The sequence below is a fragment of the Aulostomus chinensis genome, chromosome 12 (genome assembly GCF_037954235.1).
Source record: "Aulostomus chinensis isolate RoL2024-O1b breed Wild chromosome 12, RoL_Achi_v1.0, whole genome shotgun sequence".
NCBI lineage: Eukaryota > Metazoa > Chordata > Actinopteri > Syngnathiformes > Aulostomidae > Aulostomus > Aulostomus chinensis.
In genome coordinates, this window is record NC_141331.1 from 4,217,443 (window position 1) to 4,241,900 (window position 24,458).

Genomic DNA, 24,458 nt, shown 5'->3' on the forward strand with positions numbered 1-24,458 from the left:
TCATCACGTACTTCTTTCCAATGTGCTTATTGGCGACAGATAAGGACGCCATGGCAGAGACGGTTTCAGCTTCCTCTGCATCGTGTTTGAGGGCTTCACTCAAAGAGCATCCAAGAGTGGAGGCGGAGCGCTGCAGTGAACGCCAGTATTTACCTGCACAGCAGGAGGACAACATCCTGAGTACTGCTCCCAAAATGACACAATGTCAAATACACTCCATGCGTACTACGCAGGCTGGTGCGGTGCTTCACTCACCGTGAGCTTCAAGAACTTTCTCCATCGAGTGGACAGCGTTAGCGTTGGGTCTCTGCTGCAGCACCTTGTCTGGGATGGGGTCCAACTGAAAGGTACACAATTAAAAAAATAAAACGACCAGCAGCTTCAGTAAAACGACAGTTGCTGAATGTTCGACAGTCAAGCTTCCCTCCTGCCAGGACAATCGTCTCACCAGTTTATATTTTAGTTCTTTAGTATTGCAATTTGTACCATCACCACGGTTGTATATGATCCTGGTGTTAGTCAGCCTGGTTAGTACCCCATAGACCTGGGTTCAAGACCTGGGTGGGGTAACTACCCTCTCACCTACCCTCATTCAGACAAGTTGAACCACCCTTCTGGAGGAATTTTTAAGGCCAAAACTTAAAAACACAAATGTGAGTCTTTAAATCCAGGTTGCTCACAAAAAACTGAAGTTCGAAACTGTCTGCAAAACCCAGGAATAAATTTAAAAGTGGTAAATGTACACCTGATGAAAAATGTGTATTTACTCGTTGAAGTAAACTAAACTTACAGCTGTGACTTAAAGCTTTTAGTCAAAGTCAAGGTGCAAAAAACAAAAAACAAAAAAAACAACCAACTTTAATAACAAGCAGACACTGTGACAAACTCATTAAATAACTGCTCCATCACTGTGAATGGGTCTTGCCCCTGCTGGCCATCAGCCACGTCTTAGTTTTTTAACCGCTGCAGGGTCAGGTGGACCTGAACTATTGAAGAAGTGCATCAAATGTCTCATGGTGGTGTTTCCTGTACAGTCTGATCGACAGACCGCTTCCACGAGTCACCTCACTTGAACTAAAGCACTTCCCTCCTGGTCACTCACCACAGTTCTGTGTAAAATTACTTCAAGAGGTGGAGAACAGGCTCAAGTTAGCTGACACAATAGAAAACTGGGCTGCAGTCACACACCTCCGCCCACTTGCCTAGAGCCCTGCTACTCTCTGACAAAAACTACAATGTGCACTTTGTACTGTGTCCCACCCTGAGGATACATACACATGGAAACGGCCCGCTCATACGAACACACGCATGCATACTCACGAATGCGCACACATCCACAGGCGCACCTCAGGGAGCACAGCTAAGCCTATCAAACCCTCCAAACTGCAGTTCAGAGGAAACTGGGCTTTTCCCCAATGTGCCTTCCCAACTCGGAATGATTTAATTTCCCCTTTGGCCGACTGCACATACGACACATTCTCATCCCATTTTGTCAAAAAGGCCCATTCAGTTCTACATTCATGCATCCCCTTTCCTGCTCACTCATAACCACAACAGAAGTTAAAAAAAAACAACAACAGAAGAAGAGGAAAAAAAGGTTTGTCTTGATATTTGGGAGCAAGGCAGCGAATGCCAAAGGGAAGAGGAAAATGTCACTGTCGGTCAGTCTTAGCCAGGAATGGAAGTTTTAGAACAAATATTGTGTGGGAGGGGTCCGTAGGGGCCGTCCAGGCAGTCCAGGGAGAGGGATACTTTAATCCTGCTGTGTCACGACACTCTACATCATGCACACAGGAACGAGCAGAGGTGCATGAGTACACACACACTTGCATATACACAACATTTAGTTACTTGGTATTTAACTAATCCAGAGCACTTATGTCAACTTGAGACTGTAATGTCGGTTTTATCAAACGGTTTGCTAGCACGCCATGACAAACTACAGATGGTGTTGAGCAAAAGTAACACGACAGTCCAAATTTATTTGAGTATTCGCTACTCAGAGTCAACCGCTGTTAGGACCAGGATGTGTGACTGTCACAGAGATCTCTGATGTCTCATTTTACAGGTCATCCTTGAGAAGCAGTGGATGTCTGAACGACATTTGAAGACTGTTCCTCCAGGCGTTCCTGAGAGCTCGTTTTCATCTGAGTTGACAGTGGCATTTGACTGCCAAAATCTCTCCAGGTCATGGTAGGGAACCAGTGGACATTTGTGGCGAATGTGGAGAAATTCCATCGAGCCTTTCCAGAGATACTGCATCAACCAGAGCAGGACGTACAGAAAACTTGAATAATGACTCTGATATGGAGTCACAGAGAGGAGATAGGAACGCCCCTCTAGTGAGCAAAACACACAGTCTCACCACGGCAACAAACATAAATATAAACTTTTCTCAAGTTACCCTCAGACCAGAAGGACTTTTGGCTGCATGGTTTTCAATCGCATAAAAAAGCAGCCTCTTCATTCTCATGCTAATGGGTTAGCCTCCAGCTACTAGTCAGCCTCTGCAAGTCCACTTTGCTTGAGACATCCTGTATTTATTCGTCCAACAGTTTTCCTTGCGACTGTAGAGCAACAAGCCCACAGCGGTGACAACTGCATGGCATGACCTATTACTAGGATCACTAGAGAAAATTGTAGATGCGCATTTGATCAACTTACAGGTACGCTGATCAGCCCTGTGACAGAGTGCTCCAACACTGACCATACACAGTTCAGCCATATACAAGATTTTAACAAAACATTGTTAAAGATTTATTGGAACAAGCACAGCCTTTTACTTGCCCCAGGCACTTGCTGTTGAGCCCTGAGCAGAGGCACACACCTGGGAGGTTCCCTGAGCTGTCAGCCGTGGTTCTGATCTACTGGAACACTTTGAAGTTCCGTCCTATGAGACTACCATGATTGTGGGTTGAAGGAGAGGAAATTTTCCCAGCTTGTCTGGGGACATAAACCATCAATCTCTCAGTCAAAACCGACATCATAACCTTCAGGCAGCAGCCCCCGACTACCCACTATAACTCCAGCCAGTCCTGCAGTAACCCAGCTCCCTGTCAGAGCAGGGTCAGGGGTTCTCCGGGGTTTCATGGGGTTCACCTCACAGTGGGGCTGGATGGGGGCAGCTTGTCTGCTTGATTGACAGCTGGGCCTCACGCTTATAAACTTTAATGGCTCTTGTCAGGGGACTCCAGGGGCCTCCACCTGGCAGGTATGGCAAACACACATCCATGTGCACTATAGGCAAGCATACATGCATCTGCTACACCATCCATAGCAACATGTGTGTTTATTTGAGCTTCTGGAAGCAGCTGAGACTGGACTCAGCATCTTCATACAATCAGATGAATGAAGGTAAGAGAGCAGGAGATAGAAGTATCCTTGAAGGACGCTTTAGCATCCCTCTCTGTGTGACTATACCTAGCTACGCTCTCTCTGTGATACCGCCTTCCAGAGAAGGAGGTCCTGGCCAACAAAACTGAGACAGTATGGAAAGCCACGAGCCAAGAGTGAGGAATGTGCCCCGGTGAAAACATTCCAGAGGGAGGCTGAAACAAAAACAGTGGAAAGAGGAGGGATTCCACTTGTTCAGCAAAAGAAAAACGGCACAAGGCATCCATTGTTTACTGTTGTGTCCATGCGCATATGTTGGCGGTCACCTAAACCAGTTGATTATGTTATGCTAACTGAACAAGGTAATGACGTGTATTGTGCAAACCATGTGACCTTTTCCGCAAAGGGATGCAGGTTCGCCTGTGATGATGGTGAATAGTCAGGCCCAAGGGGACAGGTGAATTTGAGCGTCTTACTGTAACTCAAGTGTAAACACACCAAAAAACCCTTTGACAGCCGGTAACAATTAGCATATTAGCCTGTTGTTTATCAAATAATTGCTAACAACCGTGCTTCTAACTGGGCCAACATCTGTTTGCGAGCAATCATCAATTAGTCCTGAGTTCAGAGTTGACTAGTGCAGTCGCCAATACATCATTCATGAGCTATTTAACAAGAAAGACTTCACGATTACGCACTACATTGGTGGGGGTGAATAAAACAGCCTGTAAAGTCCATTCAGCAATTTTCATCCCTCTCTTTCCCAGATAATTCGAGCTGCTTTCAAAGGAAACCTAACGCTCATTATAGCATAGCTTGTCTTAACCTGCCAATAAAAGGAGAAATATATTTCTCACACTGGCAAGTAGTAAAACGCTGGTTACACAGGCAGTGTAAAGACGATATACGGAGCACCTTTAGGATGTGTAGTCGCCGATCTAACAGCTGCAGAAATCTGTTCCTGTACCTCCCATGCAATAAAAGCATTAGCGATTAAAATAAACAAAATTATTCTTCTCAAAGGATTTGTATTTGTAACGTTTATTTTGGACTTTCTGGCATATAGAGCAGGTTGGTTAAAGCTATATGCCATTCTTAGATCAGATATGTCTACGGTGACGTCTTGGGCTCTGGATACCTCCAGACCATACAAACCCTCAGGCAGTTTGAAACCTCATAAATAAAAGCACAGCTGACCAGCTAATCCAGCTGTGGTCCCATGGCTGAGCCTGCTTATTTGCTCCATTCACTCTCGTCCAACACACACAGACACACGCACAATCTACAATTTATCCTCTTGAGAAAAAAAAAAAAAAAGTGGAAACCACACAAGTTCCAAATTAATCCTGGACGCTTTGAGCAGATCTGCGTGCTGTTCAACCAGGTTGGTGAGGCTACACTGCCTCTAAATTAACTGTTCTATTTCATCTGATTCATCCGCCATTCCCAACCATTATTATATTCTGTTAGCAACAACAAACAAACAAGAACTACCACAAAACAACACATACCTGCCCCCCCCCCTTCAGTTCAATCCTCCACTGATGGTTTCCAGCTACATTCCAGGTCTATTACCGAGACTTTCACTGAGATTATGATAAAGGCACTTGCTTCCTGCCCTTCTGATCTGATCAGGAACATTTTAACCTCCTTTCTTCTGTGCTATCAGCACTCAGAGGTCCATAGGACTGAATCATTCGTCCGCGTTCAAACGGCTGACATCACGAGTTGCCCAGGAGCCGACTGATGATCAAATCCTTTACGCAAAGCATCTCTTTAGGCTGCTGTCATTTTACATCTCAAAAGTTTTTTATCCAAGGTTCCCCCAATGTAAGACATGACACCCTCTTAGTCCTGCGATACCAGACACCAGAGGTCTCTGCCCACCAGAGTCTGGAGATGGAATGGCTGCTTACAAACTCCACACTCCTAACATCTGACCAAGGCATTACCGATATGTTCAACAATAATTATCCCACATACAGACACAAATCAGAGACATAGCGAATGACTTTTTATGGTGGAGAGAGCAGCAGTCCAGCAGGGCCGATGAATCATGTCCTGATAAAAGACCGGTGTTATCAATCGACTGAGGGAAGATTGATGGAGTTCTCTATGTTGCTCGTGCAAGACTTTGACCTGGTTCGACTCTGCAATGCAGGATTTTTCTTTTTCTTTTTTTAAAACCTTTTTCAAAAACATTCAGCAATAAAACCTGGGAAATTGTCCATTTTGAGACTGACCCATGGCAGAGAAACCTTGCTAGGGGTGGGTGACTGTTCGGCACCATGCTTTTTTTAAAAAAAATTCATGTGAACACAAAGGTAAAGAGTAAATTACATGAATTTTTTTTTTTAATGTCCAAACTATTAAGCTTTTATAACAGCTTCAATATGATTGAAATTCTTTCCATACCTTTCCAGACTTTGAAGACCTGTATAGATGCTGTACTGTGTGCAGCTGCTTTATAACAATGGTTTCCTCCCTCTCGACTTCAAATGATTACTCCATTTCCCTCTATTATCTGATCCCTAGGCCCAGGCCGACCCTGCTGGAAGAGGCGTGAGGGTAACCATTTTCAGATGTGTACCACTGATGGGGCCTCGGGTGATCGGGTGAGAGCGGCATCCTGCAGGGCTGAGGCAATTGACGCTCGCTGCCTCCTGCCTATTTTCGAATTTTCAGCTCCCTGTGGCACTCATCCAGTGACCTCCTTCAAACCCCTGCTGGGTCTGGAGCTCCACAGGCTGCTGAAACCTAAGAAGCAGACACCCTGATCCAATTCATTCTTTTTGCAGCAGGGCAGTGCTGAGAGTAACGAGAGTGTCCTTCAAACGGGAAGTCCTCGGTACAAACCTCCGTGACAGCAAAAAAGCATCCACCCTGCTGAAGTGTCCTTGAATTCCTGAATCCTTACCAGCTGTAATTACAGTGTTTATGTAGCTTTGAGTCACACTGCAGGTTAAATTATTAGATTAAGGCTGCAGCATTTCCACACTCTCAAAACCTGCTCCAGTAGAATGTCCCTGACACTTAACAGTGCTTTCCTCTTGAGAGAAAGACTCCGTAGGGTTCATGAGATTGCTGGCTCGCTTCGTGAGGCGTTTTCAGACTGGAGGAACTTTTTCACAGCTCTTCTAAATGTTGGAGGGAACTTTTTGTTGTCCAAGTTGCAGATACGAGTACACATTTTAGTTCTTGAAACGCTGTATTGGGGAACATTTTTCAGTCCTGACATCAGGGTTGGTACTTTCTCAGCACAATAGGAACTTCACATGGAGCTAGTTTTTGTGGATTGGTTGAATAAAGGCGGATTTAGTGCGGATACAAAGAGACACTGGAAATACTGCATCTCAGCTGTATGTGTGCCTGTTATGGAGACCTTAACCTTTGACCCTTAAAATGTTTTCAGGTCATCCTTGAGTCCCAGTGAAAGCTTGTACTAAATTTGAAGATATTTCGCCCATGCATTCCTGAGGTAACGTGTTCATTTGAGTTGACCTTTGACCACCAAAATCTTTCCTGTAAATCCTTGAGGATGTTGTGGCAAATTTGGAGAAATTTGCTGGAGGCGTTCCAGAGATATTATGTTCATAAAAATGGGACTGCGGACGACCCAAACGCACAATAAAAAAGCTCTTGGGGAGGTCCCTGGTGGCTATTTCCTTTAACTACTTGGTCCAAAAGTGACTATCATGCTTCAACCCGTCCATCCAATCTCACTTCAAAGAACCAAAATCTTTGACTGTTGGTCAGAACCTTCATCCTCCAGAAGATTGCAGCCTGGTTTCTTTCTCACAGAAGTTGTATTAATGTGGTCCTACGTTATTGTTCTGTTTGTTTTACTCGAGCTCCAAGATCCACATGGAGAAAGGCCATGGCTTTTTTTTTTTTTCTTTTCTTATACAATTCCAAGAACTCATTTATAACTCGAGCTGTCTGCAGGGTTGGAACAAGACGGCTGGCGGATGCAGAGATGCCACGTTCTACATGGCAGGTGCAGATTCAGAACATTAAAATACAGAGTACGGGCTTAGTGAAATGTCAAGGGGGGAAAAAAAAATCAATATTTTCTTTTGGTAATTATGTGTCAACGCTATCTGTTGTATTCTTGTGCTGTGACCTTTGCAAGGGTTGATTTCAAGCCATGTCAAACAAAGAAACCAGCGAGAACAAGTTTTTTAAACTGTTTCAAAACTTTTGCCAAAGACTGTAATTCATTTCACAATAACTATATTGTTTTTCCACATCATGCAATGAAACAACAAGACACATTTTACGTCCAAGACAGTGTTGTAAAAATCCTACAAAATCCAGATTCGAATGCATCAGAAAAGTGTTGTGAACGTCTCACTGAGTAGAGGGTAATGGCTTTAGCAGGTACAGTAGCTATTCCAATCACAGCCAACACTCAGAGTGGCGCTTAGGGCTGAGCCTGTAACAACACTTGAGACAGGTCGCCCTCTCAAAATAATGAACCAGAGTGGCAGTCTGGATATTCACTCTTGACTTGCAACACTTTCTTGGTGTTAACGTCTAGCTTGCACGGCTGAAAAAAATAAATAAGGCCGAGGTACACGCCAAGTGCGATTTTCTCTTTTTACTCGCTCATTTTGTATGTCAGAGTCAGATTTGCGAATCATCCGGAGCTTCACATGGTCACACCTTTATACCCGACACAGGAATCACCCTGAACCGAACAGTGAAAACTGCGCTATGCTCAAACACAACGGCGAAACTTTAATCACATTTCAAAGGTATAACATCCCATTAAAGGTCCAATGATTGGAGTCTAGGAGGCATTATTGGCAGTAATGGAATACAATATTTACTCACTTTTTAGTGGTGAATGATCAGCTGAAACTAATATTTCCTCTGTTTTTGTTCATTTGGTTGATGACTACACAGACACACACAGGCAGTGGGCCGTCTCCCACAGATCTAAAGTAGCCCAGGTCAGACAAAATACGATGTCTTCGGTGCTACAGCAGTTGAAAGGAAAGAAATCAGATACTGAATTGTTTTGTCCCGTTTGAGACACAGCAAAGTTACATGAAAATATGCCAATCCAAATCGTTACCATCAACAGTTTTGGATGGTTGAGGTGAACGGGGATAAACCTGAGACACGGCGCCCCGATCAGATTTTGGACAATGGACATTCCAGAGTTTGAACTGTGGGGCGAACCTCACGTAGGACATAATATTCTTTTATTCTAAGTCTGAATGGTGTGTGGCTGCTGGTTTGGTTTGTGAGAAGTTTCGGATGCCAAATTCTGACAACTTTAAAGTGGCAAGCAAATTATCCTGCAGACCACCGGAAGTTCTCTGACACTCATGAAGAAGGAGCTGCCAGCTGGTGCTTCACGGCTAGACGCCGCGACATCCCACGCCTCAGCTGCTCAACGAGGAAACAACTGAAACTGTAAAACCGTATGTTTGTCGTGTTCAATTGTGGTCAGATTTTAACTGGAACACGAATATCCCGAGTGGACTTTGTTGACACGCTCCCATGCCAGACATGGAGGGAAAGCTGAAAGAGTGCAGCAGATACAGAGCACGAGATCCACGCGGAACCAGACAAGTGTGCTGGTCCTCCATCTTTTACACAAAACAGCTAAAACTGACACCCTCCTTTTTCCTACTTCAGCTCTACCAACTTGGTTCTGTACCACAATCCAGTAGTCTTTTCACAATAAAAGAAGTTATCTTGGACGCATGATCTGGAGGGAGAAAGAGAGACCGGTCCAAGAAAGTACTCCAGCCTCTCCATTAGCTGGAAGAAAAGAGGGGGCGGGCTGCTATTCTGTTGTGTGCCATGAATCACACAGCTCCGATGTTTGTTCAGTTCCACAGCCCAACCTACACACTCCCACAATTAACCTTCTGCCTGGAAATCCTCTCTGACGTGTTTCTGTGTATGCGTCTTGTGTTTGGTGTTGACTTCCTCTATGAGTGAAGAAAAGATGGACTTGGGGAAAAAAAAAAAAGTGTCATTGTCAGAGAGGTTGCAAAATAATCAGCTGGATCTGAGGAGGCGGATTTCATGCGGGTCGGAATTACTTTTTGGATCAACGTTTGTCTTTGCACAGCTATTAAGACAACAAAGTGATATCACTTGTGACACTGAAAAAAAAGAAATATTAAATGTCCTGGTGGTTTTCATGGCGGATGTCCCTTCTCTAAGGCTGACAGACTCAAGCCAAGTCACACTGGGAAATGGAGCCAGAAAAAAGAAAAACAAACTGGAATCAAGTTCAACCTGCAACATTAACCAGATGCTTTGAAGCACGTTCACTTGTAAATTCAACATCGAAATTACATGAATAGACTTCAACATTAGCATACAAATCTTGACCTACAGCACAGCACAGCTGCCTGGAGCATGAACTCTGCATTTACAGGTTCATAAAAGCAATCCAACATTAACATGCTAATTGATGCAACTGGGACTAATCTGATCATATTTTCAGTATGAGGTACTTGCTGTGTATTTTTGAAAAGCAAACCATTTGTTCTTCTTACTTTCAGTGTGTCTCCACAAACAGATGTAATCGCAGCAACACATACCATAAGTAGCAGAGGAAGCAAGCGTGATCCTCGTGTGTTTGATTAGCATTCATCCCGGGTTGGCTCTCCCCTTCTCGGAATTGCTATGATTTTTATTGCGCATTCAAGAGTCTGTTGCACCAGACAGGGGTTTAGTCTGTGATTCCTAATAAATTTGTTGAATCTTAATGCCTTGCTGAAGATATTTTGATGATATCTGATCAGGATATTTTAACAATAACGAATTCCTCCTCCTCTTGGCTCTTACCTCATTGCCAAGCAGAGCGGAGACGCAGGCTTCAGAGGCATCGCATATGGCTGTGAGGTCATGACCCCCCTCCAGGGCGAGCACCAACCGACCGCCTGCCAGACCCATCAGCTGCCTGGTCAGGTAACCAAAGCCTGGACATACAGGAAATGACAGCAAAGAGAAGGAGGGAGGGGAAGAAGAATGAGATGGGGGCGCGCCGCTGTTGAAGCTCTGACTTCCTTTTTGGATATTGATCAAAGAAAAGAGAGAAAAAGAGGTTTGAGCACGGATGAATAAAAGGGTGACTGCATCGGAGGGGAAGGGAGAAACAGGGAGCACTGTGGATTTACTGGGGGGCAAAAAACAAGCCATAATACGAGCCAGGTTTAATTTTAATAATTGCAGCTTTGCGTTTAGGCTTGGTCAAAGCCTTTGAACTTTTCCGTTCAGGAGGGGAATTTTGATATATGTATTCAGCTATACTTTCTTCCCCCCTGAATTGTAACCCTGTCCTCTCTTCCAGCAATCCTCTTTAAACCATCCTATTTGAAATTGGCCGGGTAGTTTTAGAAAAGCTCTCCGCCTGCACGCCAAGGTCTTGATCTGAATACAAAAGTCAGCGGTACAAAATAATTGTGTGCCTTTAAAATACAGCGTTCAATGGCATAAGTAGAACATGTGGATGCCATGAGTATATTCGGAATGTAGTAAAAAAAAATGTGTGTGGAAATTATTTTGGGAATATTCATCAAAACAGACTGATTGGTTTGAGTAGCTGCGGCCAGTACTTACATTTGGCTGTCAGTTTGTATCCTCCCAGGGGCGGAGCGTGTCCGTCGACGGCGTCAAAGCCTGACGATACCAGGACCACATCTGGGGCGAACTCGTTGGCAATTGGCATCACCACCGTCCTAGAGAAACCACAGGAGATGGAAAAAAAAAAAAAAAAAGAAGCTATCTGACAAAAGTGTTTATCAATTATATGTGACTGTAACAACCTGAGGGGCAATGTAGACAAATGAGTCCATTTTTAATCAAATCTTAGAAACTTCTGAGCAAGGTTTGGGCACTCTGAAGCTCAGCATTGTGCGGTTATGGACGGGGTTCGTAGAAAAATCGTATTCTATCCAGCTAAATGAACAAAGCACTCTGGCTGTCTGGATGGGTAAGAATAGAAATGAAGTTCTACGTAACCAAAGCTAACTGATGGCAAAAGTAAAGTGGTAGAGTGTTACAAATGTGTCACACACGCCCATTATTTCAGGAGGGCACTTCTTTAGGTGCACTGAAATGCAATCTTCCTGCAGACCCCCATCCACATCCCAGCTGCTGCAGCTTTTGGCTTCCCTGCACAAAAGATGCGCTGACCCACATTTCCTTAAAGTTAGACTCAGACAACCCCGCATCAATAAATCAGAACCATCCCTGGAAGCATCACGACAGAATCATAGAAACCTGAGCTTGGTTCTTGTCCAAAAGGCTGAGCAGAATTCTTTCTCCTAACTTGTAGTGTCACATCTGTAAACTCAGCTGTTTTAAAAACTCCTGTGTTCCCACCTCCACCAAGATTTTAATAACGCGGCTCGAGGCTGCTGGGATTGTGCGATAGTTTTTCGGTGTTTGTTACAGTACGGAATAGTACGGAACGGTACGGAATACTATGGTGTGGTATCTTTCTCAACAAGGCCAGGGATTTTTATTCGCTCCCCGAAATTATTTGGCAACTGGCTCATGAAATACACCAAAATACAAAGAATTGCCTCAGATAAGACACTCAACTCAACCAATAGCAAAGCAAAATCTGAACCACAGAGCTAATATCAGTAAATGATGAGCTGTGTACTCGAGGAAAATTTTAGGACGAGCTTATCCGACAAGGATAAAACCGTCCGAAAACTCAGTTTGTATTTCTGCCATATTTCTGTTATATATAACTCTGAAAGAACGTGAAACAGCTGAGCATACAGGGGGATTCCAGAGGTACAGTAACTGAAGAACTGAGGATTAACAGCAACAGCTCTACATATAGGTTCGCTCTTTCTTTTGTGGGTTTCAAAGTAAACATCCACCTAACGAGTTTGTATGTGTGCGGCAGTGAAGGCGACCACAAGCACTTCTCGAAGAACCGATTCTGAGGAAGCAATACAAGATCCACCAGTGAAAAGAAGAAATAGAAGGATAGTTATAATTGCATGTGTGTACGTACATCAAGTATGGGAGATACTTCTAAAACTGGATGGGTGTGGTGAATGAGAATGTTTGTGTACAACCTTCATCGAACACACAGCTGGTGGGGAGGGAGCGCTTGGTTAAATGTGTCATTCGCAGAACTGCAATCAACAGCGGTATTCTGCGTAATGAGTCAATGTCGCTGGAAAAATCAATTCGCCAGTGAGCTTTATTTATTTGTATGAAGAAGAAGAAAAAAAAAACCCATAGACTCTGTGTTTATCATGGAAACTGAGCAAGAAATCAAGGGAGTTGGGAAAATAGCTAAAAAAGGAAAGCCAACATGTATATAAATAATATTACAAGGAGGATAAACAAAAATAAATAGATACGATCCTCGCCTGACCGAACCCGCCCTGGATTCACCCCGGCAACTCTTTGTCTTTGGAGACCAACAAGTGATGCTTTCCAAGAGCATAATGGTTATAATATTGATTTTCCTTCCTTTGGTGAATACCGGCCTCTCACGTTCTCCAGCCCCCTTCTCTCTTTTATACAGAACCCCCCCCCCACACACACACACACCCGGACTGAAATACACAAATATTGGATTTTTTGCAGATATTTGTAACCAATTTTGCCCGGCAGACAGTTTTTATGCATGTCAGTATTCATATAAAAAAAGTTAATGATATTTACATTTTGTGCTAACCAAAAACAGTACATTTAACTAGTATGGTTTTAATATTTTACTTTATTCCCCAAAAATTTGCCCCATAAAACATGTATTTATCGTTGTTCGTCGTTGAGATTTGACCAAAACAGAGGCCGATATGAATAATATGAATGAATGACTATGAAAGATAAATATCTGCCGATGACATGCTATATATGATATCATATGTATATATATATATATATATATATAGATATAGATATGATATTATCACGCATTCCTCGACACGCGTACAATAAGAAAATCTAAAATTGTCCTCACTTTTATTGTTATTGCTGGTCCTGTTTTTCCCTTTTTTATTTAGCCTCTGCCAAGGAGATCATATTTCTTAAGACCTTTGTCAGCAGAATTACAAAAAAAGTATGCGGCCAAATTTCACCAGACTTGGCGAAGGGTTGCAGCGTGTGCCGAGGAAGAGCTCGATAAATTCTGGAGCAGATAAATTTAACATGGCAAAAAAAACAAAACAACCCAGCATCTTCTTTTTTACATCGCGTTTGGCTGAGATGGCTTTGGCGAAGGTGTGCGCCGCTGTGTAGGTGCTTTTTGACGTATTTTGTCCTCATCGTGTGCTCTGTATCTTGAAAAAAAAAACAACAACCTTGCACCAGAAAAATAAAACTGAAATTAAAAACTACTCTAAATTTCACATTAATTTTTATAAAAAATAAATGAATGAATATAAATATGGAAGACGCAAAGATAGTGCCTTGTTTTTATTGATTAACGACTAAATGTGAACCAGTTATTTGTTGACAGCATCTATAAATGTAAGGATTTATGAATGACTGCACTGGTCTGTAATAATAGAGCTGGCACACCAAAAGCCCAATAGAGTTTTTATAAACCTATAATATTTCATTGCTATCTTGTTGAGCATGATTTACAGTTAGTTCATAAATAGCTCCCAGATGGCAAAACAAGTGGTTCTTTCAGATTTGCTGCTCCTAAGGTTCTGCACAGGATTTTTTTTGGGGGGGTCTGGGATATTTGGGCGAGCAGTGTTTTGGTGAGGTTTGAGTACCACAGGGTTCTACCGTGGGTCCCCTGTACTTTGCCAACCTCAGGAACATGCTGATGGTTTGCTGGCTGTGGATATGCAGTGTGCCCTGAGCTTTGGGGGGACGGCAATTTTTTCATCTCTTCTTCACCACCAAATTATAACCCTTGGCTGCGCAACCCCCCCCGCCACAACACAACACTCATGCATACACACAGCTGTCTGACTGAGAGGCGGGAGGTGGTATTATGAGCGTTCTGGTCGTCTCAGACAGCAAAAGAGTACTCAGAGTGCGTGCGTCACTGCGTGCTACCATACAGCTGGCGACAACTCAAAAGAAAACGTCATGTAAAGATGATTAAGGATTATAGTTTAATGAAGCATTAGAATAAGAAAAAAGCAGGAAAATGAAAGTCGGCAATGAAAGCAGGCAAGGACAGAAGGGACCCTGTCAAGGCGTGGAGTTAAAAGAAAGAAAATTGAATGAATCGAGGCATGAATGAGTACATGATGAAGGTGAGAGGCAAGTTTTTTTTTCAGCTCCATCGGTTTTGCCATTTCTCGATGCCTGCAGACAAAATCCCAGCCGCACACAGCCTTCCTTAAAACACCCGACACTACAGAGCGATGGCCACATGAGCTTATGAGGGCTGACAGGAGATGCAAAGAGAGAAACCTTGGGCTGCCAAACTTCAGAGGGCTCCCCGAACCTTGAACGTAGACACCTCTGGTAAAATGATGAAGACTGCGGTTGTCATTACTTCTAACTCCCACATCCCTGGAATAATATTCTGACATTTCAAGAAATACAGTAAAAAGCCACAGCAATCAATTAGCAGACTGACATAAGGGGAGGCCAGTGGTTTTCAGGAGGTCTAATTGTGCATGAATCAGAGCCCATTTACGTGATGATGAAAAAGCCTTTCCATTAATGACGGGAGGGGACAGTTAGCAGACTGAGCCATAGCTACAGGACATCCTGAGCAAGCGATCTAAACCACTGCTGGCTCTCCCACGGATAAATCTTACCATGAATGGAATTACTTGTGATGTGTGTAGCATAAAACCCTGCCTGGTTTGGTGTTTGGACGTACTACAAAATAATAGTCAGAGTCACTGCAGAGGCCTGAGCTATGACTGTCAAGCTCCAAAAACACTGGATTTTTTTGTTCCCATAATGCTCTTTGATTTTGGGCCTTTGCATGTACCTGCTTGGAAAATCCTTCTTTGAAAAGCCATATTTTTTCCTCTGAATTTGGCAAGGTTGCACCAGAGCTGCTAAACTGATCTTGATGTGCACAATCAGATCCTCTCAAGCCTGATTTACAGTTCTGCGTTTATTTGACGCAGCGGCATAGAAGCCGCATTGCCAACTTTCATTTCAGCAGTGTAATTGCAGAGCGATGCAGCCACACCAGCGCGCGTGCATAAATCCTCACAGCAGCTCGGGGCACTCTGGCTACAGTGTAGGGTTCGCGTCGACTAAAACGACAATGATTATCCTCGTAGATTTGGTGTCGATTCCTTTTAGACTCGGACGAGAAGCTCCGCTGGAGGAATTAGATGCTTCAGCTTCAGCGAAGACACCGTTCCCCTCCAACACAAACACAGAAACATGCAATTTGATTCTCATTGCTAGAATCTCTGTTTGTGTTCTCCAGAGCACATTTTAATCCCTCTACAGTGGACTTAATCAAGCTTAACCTCACATGGGGTCTTATTTCCTCACTCAATATTTCTCCTTTGACCATGACAGGCATTTTCAGTTTTTGGCACATGTCATACCGTAGGGTTAGTGCACAGAATTTACCTTCCTAAAATTGATACAAGTATAAATATTAGTCTTTGACGGAATCATTTTGGGCAGTGTCTTTGGTTCCTATTTAGTCTTTGCTACAGCTTGATTTTGCCTTCTAATTCAAGACTCAAACGTGGGGGACAGGTTGAAATGTAGCAAGAGGAGCACTGCTGGTGAGTAAGAACTGAACGACTCAGCGTGTTTACCTCCACCGATGCAAATGAAGCCAAATGTAAAACTAAAAAAGTGCAGGTTTTAAAAAAAAAATAAAAATTGTGTGATAACGATGAATAGTGATGTGGTGATCGTTAACGTGTCATACAATTAAATTGACAATTTGCTATCATAAACTCCATGTCCACATCCGCTAAGCAGATGGATCATCACTTGTTAATTTTGCCAGTTAAACCTTCAATCATAATCCCTCCATTCAAGCAGCGGCTGACAAAGGACCATCATTTACAGCAAACGATTAACTTCACGTGCAGATTTCTAATGACGTTAAGGTATTCATGAGCATCAGACAGATTAATTCTTAGCCACCCAGTGAAAGGACGGGAGGGGCTCTGTTTGGAAGAAAATGCCCTTTAGGGGGTGCTCATCAAGCCAGCCAACAAAAGCTTAAACTGCCGAACTCCAGGGCTTTCCCCCTCCGTTCATAAAAATGTAGAGGAGAGCGGGAGAAGAGAGCAAAAAAAAAAAAAAAAAAAAGAAGGAAAAACTCACACACGCACACTTACACTTCAAAGCCCTGTCATCTGGCGCTGTGCAGAGCTGGTTTGAATTAAGTTTAATTCTCCTCCTCTCTCTTCTTTCCAAGTTCATGGTAAAAAGAGCGAGTGAAGGGAGGTGAGAGAGAAATAGAGAGAGACAGAGAGAAAGAGAGAGAGGCAGACGTTGCCTCTGGTTTTCATTATGGCCAATATTCTTATCTTTTTTCTCCGTGCTTTCTGGAGGCTCTGACTTGATCCCCTGCAAATGCAACGTGGCACAGGCCAGAGGAGGAAGAGGAAGGTACCATCTGCGAGGCAAGCATCCCAAAGAAGTGGCGCGAGAAGGACGAGGGACGGGACCACGTTAGACATGTAGAAAATGTGACTTTGACAGAGAGAGGGAGAGAGAGAGAGAGAGTGCGAGAGAGAGAGAGAGAGCGAGAGAGCGAGCACCTGAGTATCAGGTGCCATTACAAGTGTCTCTACAAGTTAGAGAGGTGTAGGTAGGCACACTGACATAAAAGCTGCAGATGTTAGCAGTTTTATGCAAATGCATGCACGTCCACGACCGACTGCATTTCTATGAGCTGATGTGCAGAATTAGCATTTATATGTACATGTGTTATGTGTACACAGTAAATTGTGTGTGTGTGTGTGTGTGTGTGTGTGTGAGAACAACGACCTGCGAGACATGTTTGCTGCCGTCTTGCTGGGCCAATAAATTGTCCGATTCTGCTCCAGCTTCAAGGCTTCAATGCGACCAGGATCTGGTGCCTTAAACACCCCAAAAACCATGTACTTAATCTTTGTCAGCCTCTTTTATAATTAAAATTATATAACCAGTAATTACATGTGCCACCACAGACTTATGGATTCAAATGTATGTATGTAATGTAAGACATTAATCCGAAAATGTGAGTTGATGAATCTTAAGTGTGTACGGACCAGTTTGAGTGAACACTCTCACCAGAATACACTCATGGCCCTTGACACATGATGTTGGGTTTGTTTATCAGGAGGAGGAGTGCAGCGCCTGTGGAAACAGTGGTTTAATGACTTCTGTGGCTCTGCTGCTTCAAGGTTTGACAAAGTTATCTTCAGACTTAAACATTTCAACTACAGACTGCCGCTACAAACTGAGAAGGTGAAGTTTGGAAGAGGCCGGAGTGTAGTAGCAATTCAAGTGAAGGCTTTTAAAGCGGCAGTATGCAGTGTGTTGAACAGCATGATCCACCTGGCGACCAGGGGTCCCTTCACACCTGCCTCATTTGGTTCTGAGTTTTCAGTTTCATCCAAACCCAAATTAAAGGTGTGAAACCTCAACCAGACCGCCGTGTGGACCGCTGTCAGACTCAACAACTGAACCGCGCCGTGGTTCACAACAGGTGAGAACCTACTGGAACTAAATGTAGGACACAATACAGGAAGTGAACCAAAACAGTGCATTGTGGGTTGAAAACAGATACTGCAGCAAGAGAGAGGAGCGGTCGAATACTATAATATTAGATATATTATATTGTGTATTATAATACATATTCATGTTTTAAGCACTGCTGATTTAACTAGTCTTGTGTAGCAGCCTGGACGGAGCCAAATATCATACCAACTTCTGCACTGGTGGTTGGCCTCAGTGATGGGTTATAAATAATGTCTGTAGTTTAACATATTTGAGCTCAATGTCATCGTGCACGAGCTCTTCAGGGGGAGGAGGGCAGAGGCGAATAAAAATGATTGAGTGGGAGATCACACGGGGGTCTGGGGTGCATTAAGAACCTTTGGTGTGCTTCCGGGAGATTGCGTGCAGAAAGCTGCTAGAAGCTTCCAGAAGACCGTCTCAGGCCAGATAGACACACAGTCACAACCCTGAGTTCACTTTCAAAGGAATAAATATCAAATATTTAACATATCCATGCCCATGCACTTCAAGGACATTTCAAGCTGTGTGTGTTTTGCGTGTGTGTGTGTGTGTGTGTGTGTGTGTGTGTGTGTGTGTGTGTGTGTGTGTGTGTGTGTGTGAGACGTTATAAACATCCCCTGGCAGTGAATCTAATAGACATCAGGCCTGGCATGAGAAGGTGTTCCCTGATAAATCATAACTCCTGCAAAGGGAACTGGACTGCTGCTAATATTTGGATCATCATTGTCTGACCAACACTTTCTGAGTGGATGGAACTCATCCAACAACATCCAAACATCAAATTAAATTTTGCCTTTTGAGTAATCACAAATAAGTGTCTTGAGCCCACGAAGATCTTTATTTTTTATTGCATTCCACCAGAATGCAGGGAGAGCCAACCAGGTACATTTAGCATGAAGCTAATGGCGATTGAAGGCTAAAAACAGCAACAGCAACATAACCGCTTCAAAACTGCGGTGGATCGTTGTGCAATCTGGGGTCGCAAATATGTAAAAATTCAAAAGGTTAACCCTAAAATTGGAAATAAACAGATGTCTAGCATTTATCGTGAATGGCATCTCGCAGTTCACCCTTTCGTCTCTAAAGCAGGAGATGATGTCATTCTCTTACCTGAATGCAGCGAGGTACTCTGCATCACCCATGGGAGGCTCCAGTCCTCCGGTAAACGCCATGTTTACATTGAAGCCAACTCCTGCTCCACTGCCAACCTGCAGTAAACACACATACACGCCGCACACATGAGACGACAACAACAACATCAACAACAACAACAACAACAAAACGGAGGCTTCAGATGACGTTGCTCTTACCTCGTCAGGGGCTCCGCTTCCGGGGAAGAAGTTGCCATCGTCATAGCGATGCAGTGACAGATAGAGAACGCTGGGGTCACTGTAGAAGGCCTGCTGGGTGCCGTTACCGTGGTGAACGTCCTGGACACATGGAAAAGTAGAGGCAAGTCCAGGCAAACTTTTTTACACAGAATGTGAAAAAAAATATGATATTAGGAGAGCAAGTAAGACATTACAGGTATCGCAGAAATGTTCCTGTGACCAATAAAACACAAGAGGATACAGAACGTGATGATGGTTTTCAACTCCTTCTCCTTGACATAAACTGATAAGGCCCTCTAAAGTGATGAATGCCTCTTATAACCCTTTAAGCTCAGCTACTTCAGTCCCATTGTTCACATATTAGATAAATATACCTCCACCGTATGCCAGCAAAAATCCCTTTCTCTGTACTTCACAGCTTTTTAGCAGTTTCTATGTCTAAAAGCTAAGACACAAATTAGCTAGCTAGCAAAGATGGAACCTCAATGTGTTGTCTTTGGTCTGTTCACCACTTCCAACCTGGTTTCTCCAGATTCTGCACATTTTACTGACGACGTCAGCAACTTCCTAGAGCACTGATAAGCCTGATGAGCCTTCAGTCAAGAGCAAAAAACTCTTTCCATACTACTAATATGGTCTGGCTATTCCCACTTTTAAGCATTCCAATCAAATTCCTGCCTTTCCATCCCGTTTAACTCAAAAATACATCACAACACAGCGATAACGACTGTTAAAAATGTTGTTTCAGGTGGATTGTTACTGACAAAGCGAGGCTGGCAGACACCAAGCACATGGTCGTCAGGGGACATTGGGACGCTCAGCAGGACTCAGCAGAACATTCAACTTGAGCTGTTCTATATTTTTCAAACAATATGTAACCTATTACAAGACCTCACAGTTTATGTCCCAAGAATGCTTTGATACGCCGAGATGTCCCCATTGGGCTGGAGGCCATTGTCGCTAGCAACCTAAACTCCCCTGTGATGGACAGAGAGGAAATGAAAAGTACCTTCAAAGGTTTCTGGGAATGACCATGACCAGCAACGGATGCCACTGAAGAGTGAAGCCGAAGCTTTGTCATTTATCGAAGCATTAAAAAAAAAAAAAAAAAATTCCACGGAAGCAGACGGAAGAAAGCTGGAGAGACAGTAAACGTCTGACCTCTTTCCCACCCCCACGCACCTCCCAAACCAGTGTGAGGAAGGCACGAGTTTGGCCCCCGGAGTTCACCTGGTGACCTTTCTTTGGTAAGACAACTGTTTGAGACGTGAAGTGGTTTGCCACCAGGACACAGCGTGGCGGGTAGAACTCACCCAGTCCACAATGAGGATCTTGCTAACGTTGAGCCTCTGCTGGAGGAGCTTGGCTGCTATGGCAACAGAGTTAAAGTAACAGAATCCCCTGAAAATGAACATGAGCATAAGAAGAAATGATGTCGTACTTAGGAGCTACAAAGTCATTGTTGTGCACGTGCATGCAAACAAGGTTTTCAAAGAGGAGGTAAGAGGGAGAAGCAAAGAAAACTTTTACGGCTTTTTAATGCTATTTAATTGACATTTGCTGCTGCAATATAAGACAAATTAAGCATCAGCTAAGGTCTATATCCTGAGGCGCTTACATCGGCGTGCTCTCCTCAGCGTGGTGTCCGGGTGGTCGCACCACAGCAAATCCATTCTGTCACAAACAGAATACAAATGTCATTCAACAACGCTGGGGTCCTCTAGACCAGTGGTTCTCAACCTTGGGGTCGGGACCCTCCTGGGGGCCACAGGATAATTTCTTGGCTTGTGAAATGGTTTGATGAAACATTTCTTTGAAACATGAGCCGGTTCTCTACCAATACATGTCATGTAAACTTTTTTTTGGTGCTGATTATATTGAATGTTTGAGAGTGAAAGTGTACTTGAAAATATGAAAGCAAGCACTGTAAAAACTATTGAAAGGGCTCTAAAAACAAGACGTACAAGAATAAAAAGCTAAACTCTTCTGTTTGTCACAGGCCCAGTTACCTCAGTAAAATGAGAATGTGTTACTATGAGGTTTTACACCAAAAGTACACAGTTGTTGAGGGTGACGGTGCAGTTCTTTTTTTTTTTTTTAAATAGATCTGAAACACTGGAGCCACAATGGAATGTATTGTTCCTTCCGTGGGCAAAGAAGGTGCAGAGACGGAGCTGGAGCGGGGGTTACCAACATCAACATGAATATTCTGGGGGGTGATGACACAAAAAGGGTTGAGAACCACTTCCAATTAAATGACCTAATCAGACCACAGCTACAGCTCGGCTGCAGCTGTGCATCTACACACTGACCATAAAAATCACTCTTTTCCCAGTTGGGGACGGTACTTTAGTTCCCAGTTGCACATGCCGCCCCCATTTAACTGCTCTTAAATTTGTTTTGTGTCTCTCAAAGAGGATTAAGTCATAGCTAAACACACGCATAAAGAAACTGGTGATTTCATCAGGGTCAGTTGAGGAAGCCCTGCAAAGGAGGGGACTGTTTCGGGGGGGGGGGGGGGGGGCCTCCCACTACTATGTAAGACATTAGATAGATGTTCGTACTGATGTCGAGCGAGTCAAGATGGTCTAATGATGTTGAGTCAGCTGCTGCGGATTAGCAGCCAGCCAGGAGATTATTTTAGAGACGACTTCCTCAGCTGGCTTGAGGACACCCAGTTAAAGCAGGCTGCATGGCGTAGGTGTATGAGAGACAGTGGGTACATTCTCCCTTCATGCACGACTAAAATAGACACAGTAAAAAAGCAGAGAGCAACACGTGGAGGGAGATGGCGAGGAGTGGATTTATGGCATTCTGTGGAGCTCAGAGTTGTTGGTGCAGGTGGAATTTTGTAATTTGGCAGTGGACGATCCTCGGAGGACTGACTAGATGTGTGTAAGTATGTGAACACATGTGCACGTATGTGTTAAGAACAGGTTAAGCTGAGGGCAAGTCAATACTTATGACCTCTAACCCTAATTGGAGCAAGGCCATATTTTCCATGCAGGACTCTTTTTTTTCTTTCCATTGATTTTCCTTTTAAACTCTAATATTCATAATCACACAATGTGCTTCATAGAAAAACCTGACTATCAGGCCCCTATGAAATACTGAATGCTGGTATTATGATTTAAAATAAGTGTGGATATTAGCATGGTGTGCTACTGTTTCCCTGAGGACTGTCATTAGTCTGTGGTGTGTTAGTGCTAAGCTAACGCTACGTGCGAAGTCTGCTCTGCAGGTGGCTGTGGTGTAAGGCTAATAAAGCAGACCTGTTAGCGTCTCCAGTGCCCGTGCACCGGGACTCCCTGCTGGGTTCAAACAGTAAGCAACCACCACCACAGACAAAGGAGGGCTGGCTGGTGGGCAAGGCATGATGGGGGTGGGGGGTGTCTGTCTGGGAGGTGCTAATGAGAACATCTGAGATAGGTGGGTCTGGAAGTTACATTTCTGGAGTTATAAACACAAGCATGTCGCTCTCATAGTGGGGGAATGTAGCTACTCATATTTTTGGATCACTTTAAAACAAAAATTTCATAAATATTGAGTATGTAAAATTTTGGCCCAACATTAAAGTCAAGTCCAGTGAAAAAAGATTTCTGGCCGAGATGGAACGGAGGTGGAAAATTAATCGAGGCAATCAGATGTGAGACCTAAACCCTTTGAAGTTGCAGCCACGTTTCTTTGGTTACTTGTCCAACGGAGACGTGTAACGACATGTAATGACACATTATTAAAGGTATATACATGGCACACATACAGTCCCATCACACACACAATAAAGTCCCAGCAAACAACAAGTATCTCCTGGTTGTGTGCACTGACCTTCAGTTCTCCCGACACTACTTTGAAGACCAGCTCCACCACCGAGCCGGCGGCCAGACGAGCCGCACTGGACGAGTGCATCTCATTCCAAATGGTGTCGCTGTCCACCTGCCAAATATCATAAACATATCAGTACAGGTGAAGCGAAAACAGGAGCTCAGGATTTATAGTTTGAATCTGTTTTGTTGTCAAGTTAATTTCAGGCGATTTGTGGATGTGTTGCAAAAAAAAAAAAAAAAAAAAAGGAACTGCACATTAGGCGTGTTTCCATCGGCTGGTCTGGAGACCACGGAAACAGGCAGTCAGTTAAAGATCCACTACGTTCCAGCTCGTTGGAGGTAGGAGGCTCCATCTGCTGTTTTCACATTTACTCTTTGACAAAAAAACAAAAACACAAACAATAAAAAAAGAACACCTCAAGCGAGGGGCTTTTCTTTTTTCTTTTTCCAAACTTGGGGAGTTCCTTTGAATTTCAACATTTCCATCAACCTTTTCTAATGTAATGCGTCAAACTGCACATCAAAATATTCTGCTATAAACCCTGTGTGTGTGTGTGTGTGTGTGTGTTCTTGTAGCTGCTACATATCAAGGACTAGAATATGTATTTAGCTGACAGAGTGAGGACATTTTAGCCGGTCCTCACATCTTCAAAGGGCCGTTCGAAGGTCAAGACTTGGTTTTAGGGTCGAGGTTAGAATCAGGTTCTGGTTAGGGTTTAGGGTCAAAGTCAGGCAATCAGTTGAGATGGTTGGGTTGAGGGTCAGGGGCTAGGGAATGAATTACGTCAATGAGAGTCCTCACAAAGATACAAGTACAAGGGTGTGTATGTGTGCGTGTGTGTCTGTATTAAGTCACAGGGCAACCATTCCTAGGTCAAACCTGATTAATGCTTAAGCACGGACAGACCTCATCCCCAATCACCACACACGCACGCACACACACAGACACACACACCACAAACAAATGGACCGCTGAGACTGGTTATGGATAATATACACAAGGTCCATCAGTCATGGCCGATACTGCAGGCAGATGGAATACATGATAAACAGAGAGAAGACGCTGGCAGAGGAACAGAAGAAAAGGAAGGTGTGTGTGTGTCATTGTGTTTCAACTATATACACGTGTGCAGCCCAGCTCTCGTGAGGCCCGCTAATGTAAAATCAAGGCTCCTGCACTCTAAAGTTAATATATTCAGACATTTCATCCTGTCTGACAACTAGTCAACTGCTGGACTGGCACATTGGGGTCTCTGAAGACAGGAGGGATCTGGAGGCTGGAGGAGAACTCCGTGATAGCATCCACACAGGAAGAGAGACAAATCTACATTGTGCCAAG

At 43.7% G+C, this 24,458-nt stretch overlaps 1 protein-coding gene across 4 annotated transcripts in view; it reads right to left on the reverse strand.

The window, feature by feature from the left end:
• The window catches only part of hdac4 (histone deacetylase 4), a 128,614-nt gene that overhangs the window by 5,749 nt on the left and 98,407 nt on the right, over positions 1-24,458 (reverse strand). For all 4 annotated transcript variants that reach the window (XM_086219720.1, XM_086219718.1, XM_086219719.1 and 1 more), the window contains 9 exons: positions 23,121-23,228; positions 20,914-20,969; positions 20,609-20,696; positions 19,275-19,394; positions 19,075-19,172; positions 10,924-11,042; positions 10,150-10,283; positions 256-340; positions 12-153 (listed from right to left, as the gene is read on the reverse strand). In XM_086219720.1, the coding sequence (XP_086075846.1) occupies positions 12-153; positions 256-340; positions 10,150-10,283; positions 10,924-11,042; positions 19,075-19,172; positions 19,275-19,394; positions 20,609-20,696; positions 20,914-20,969; positions 23,121-23,228 (950 nt within the window). The remainder of the gene's footprint in view (positions 1-11; positions 154-255; positions 341-10,149; positions 10,284-10,923; positions 11,043-19,074; positions 19,173-19,274; positions 19,395-20,608; positions 20,697-20,913; positions 20,970-23,120; positions 23,229-24,458) is intronic.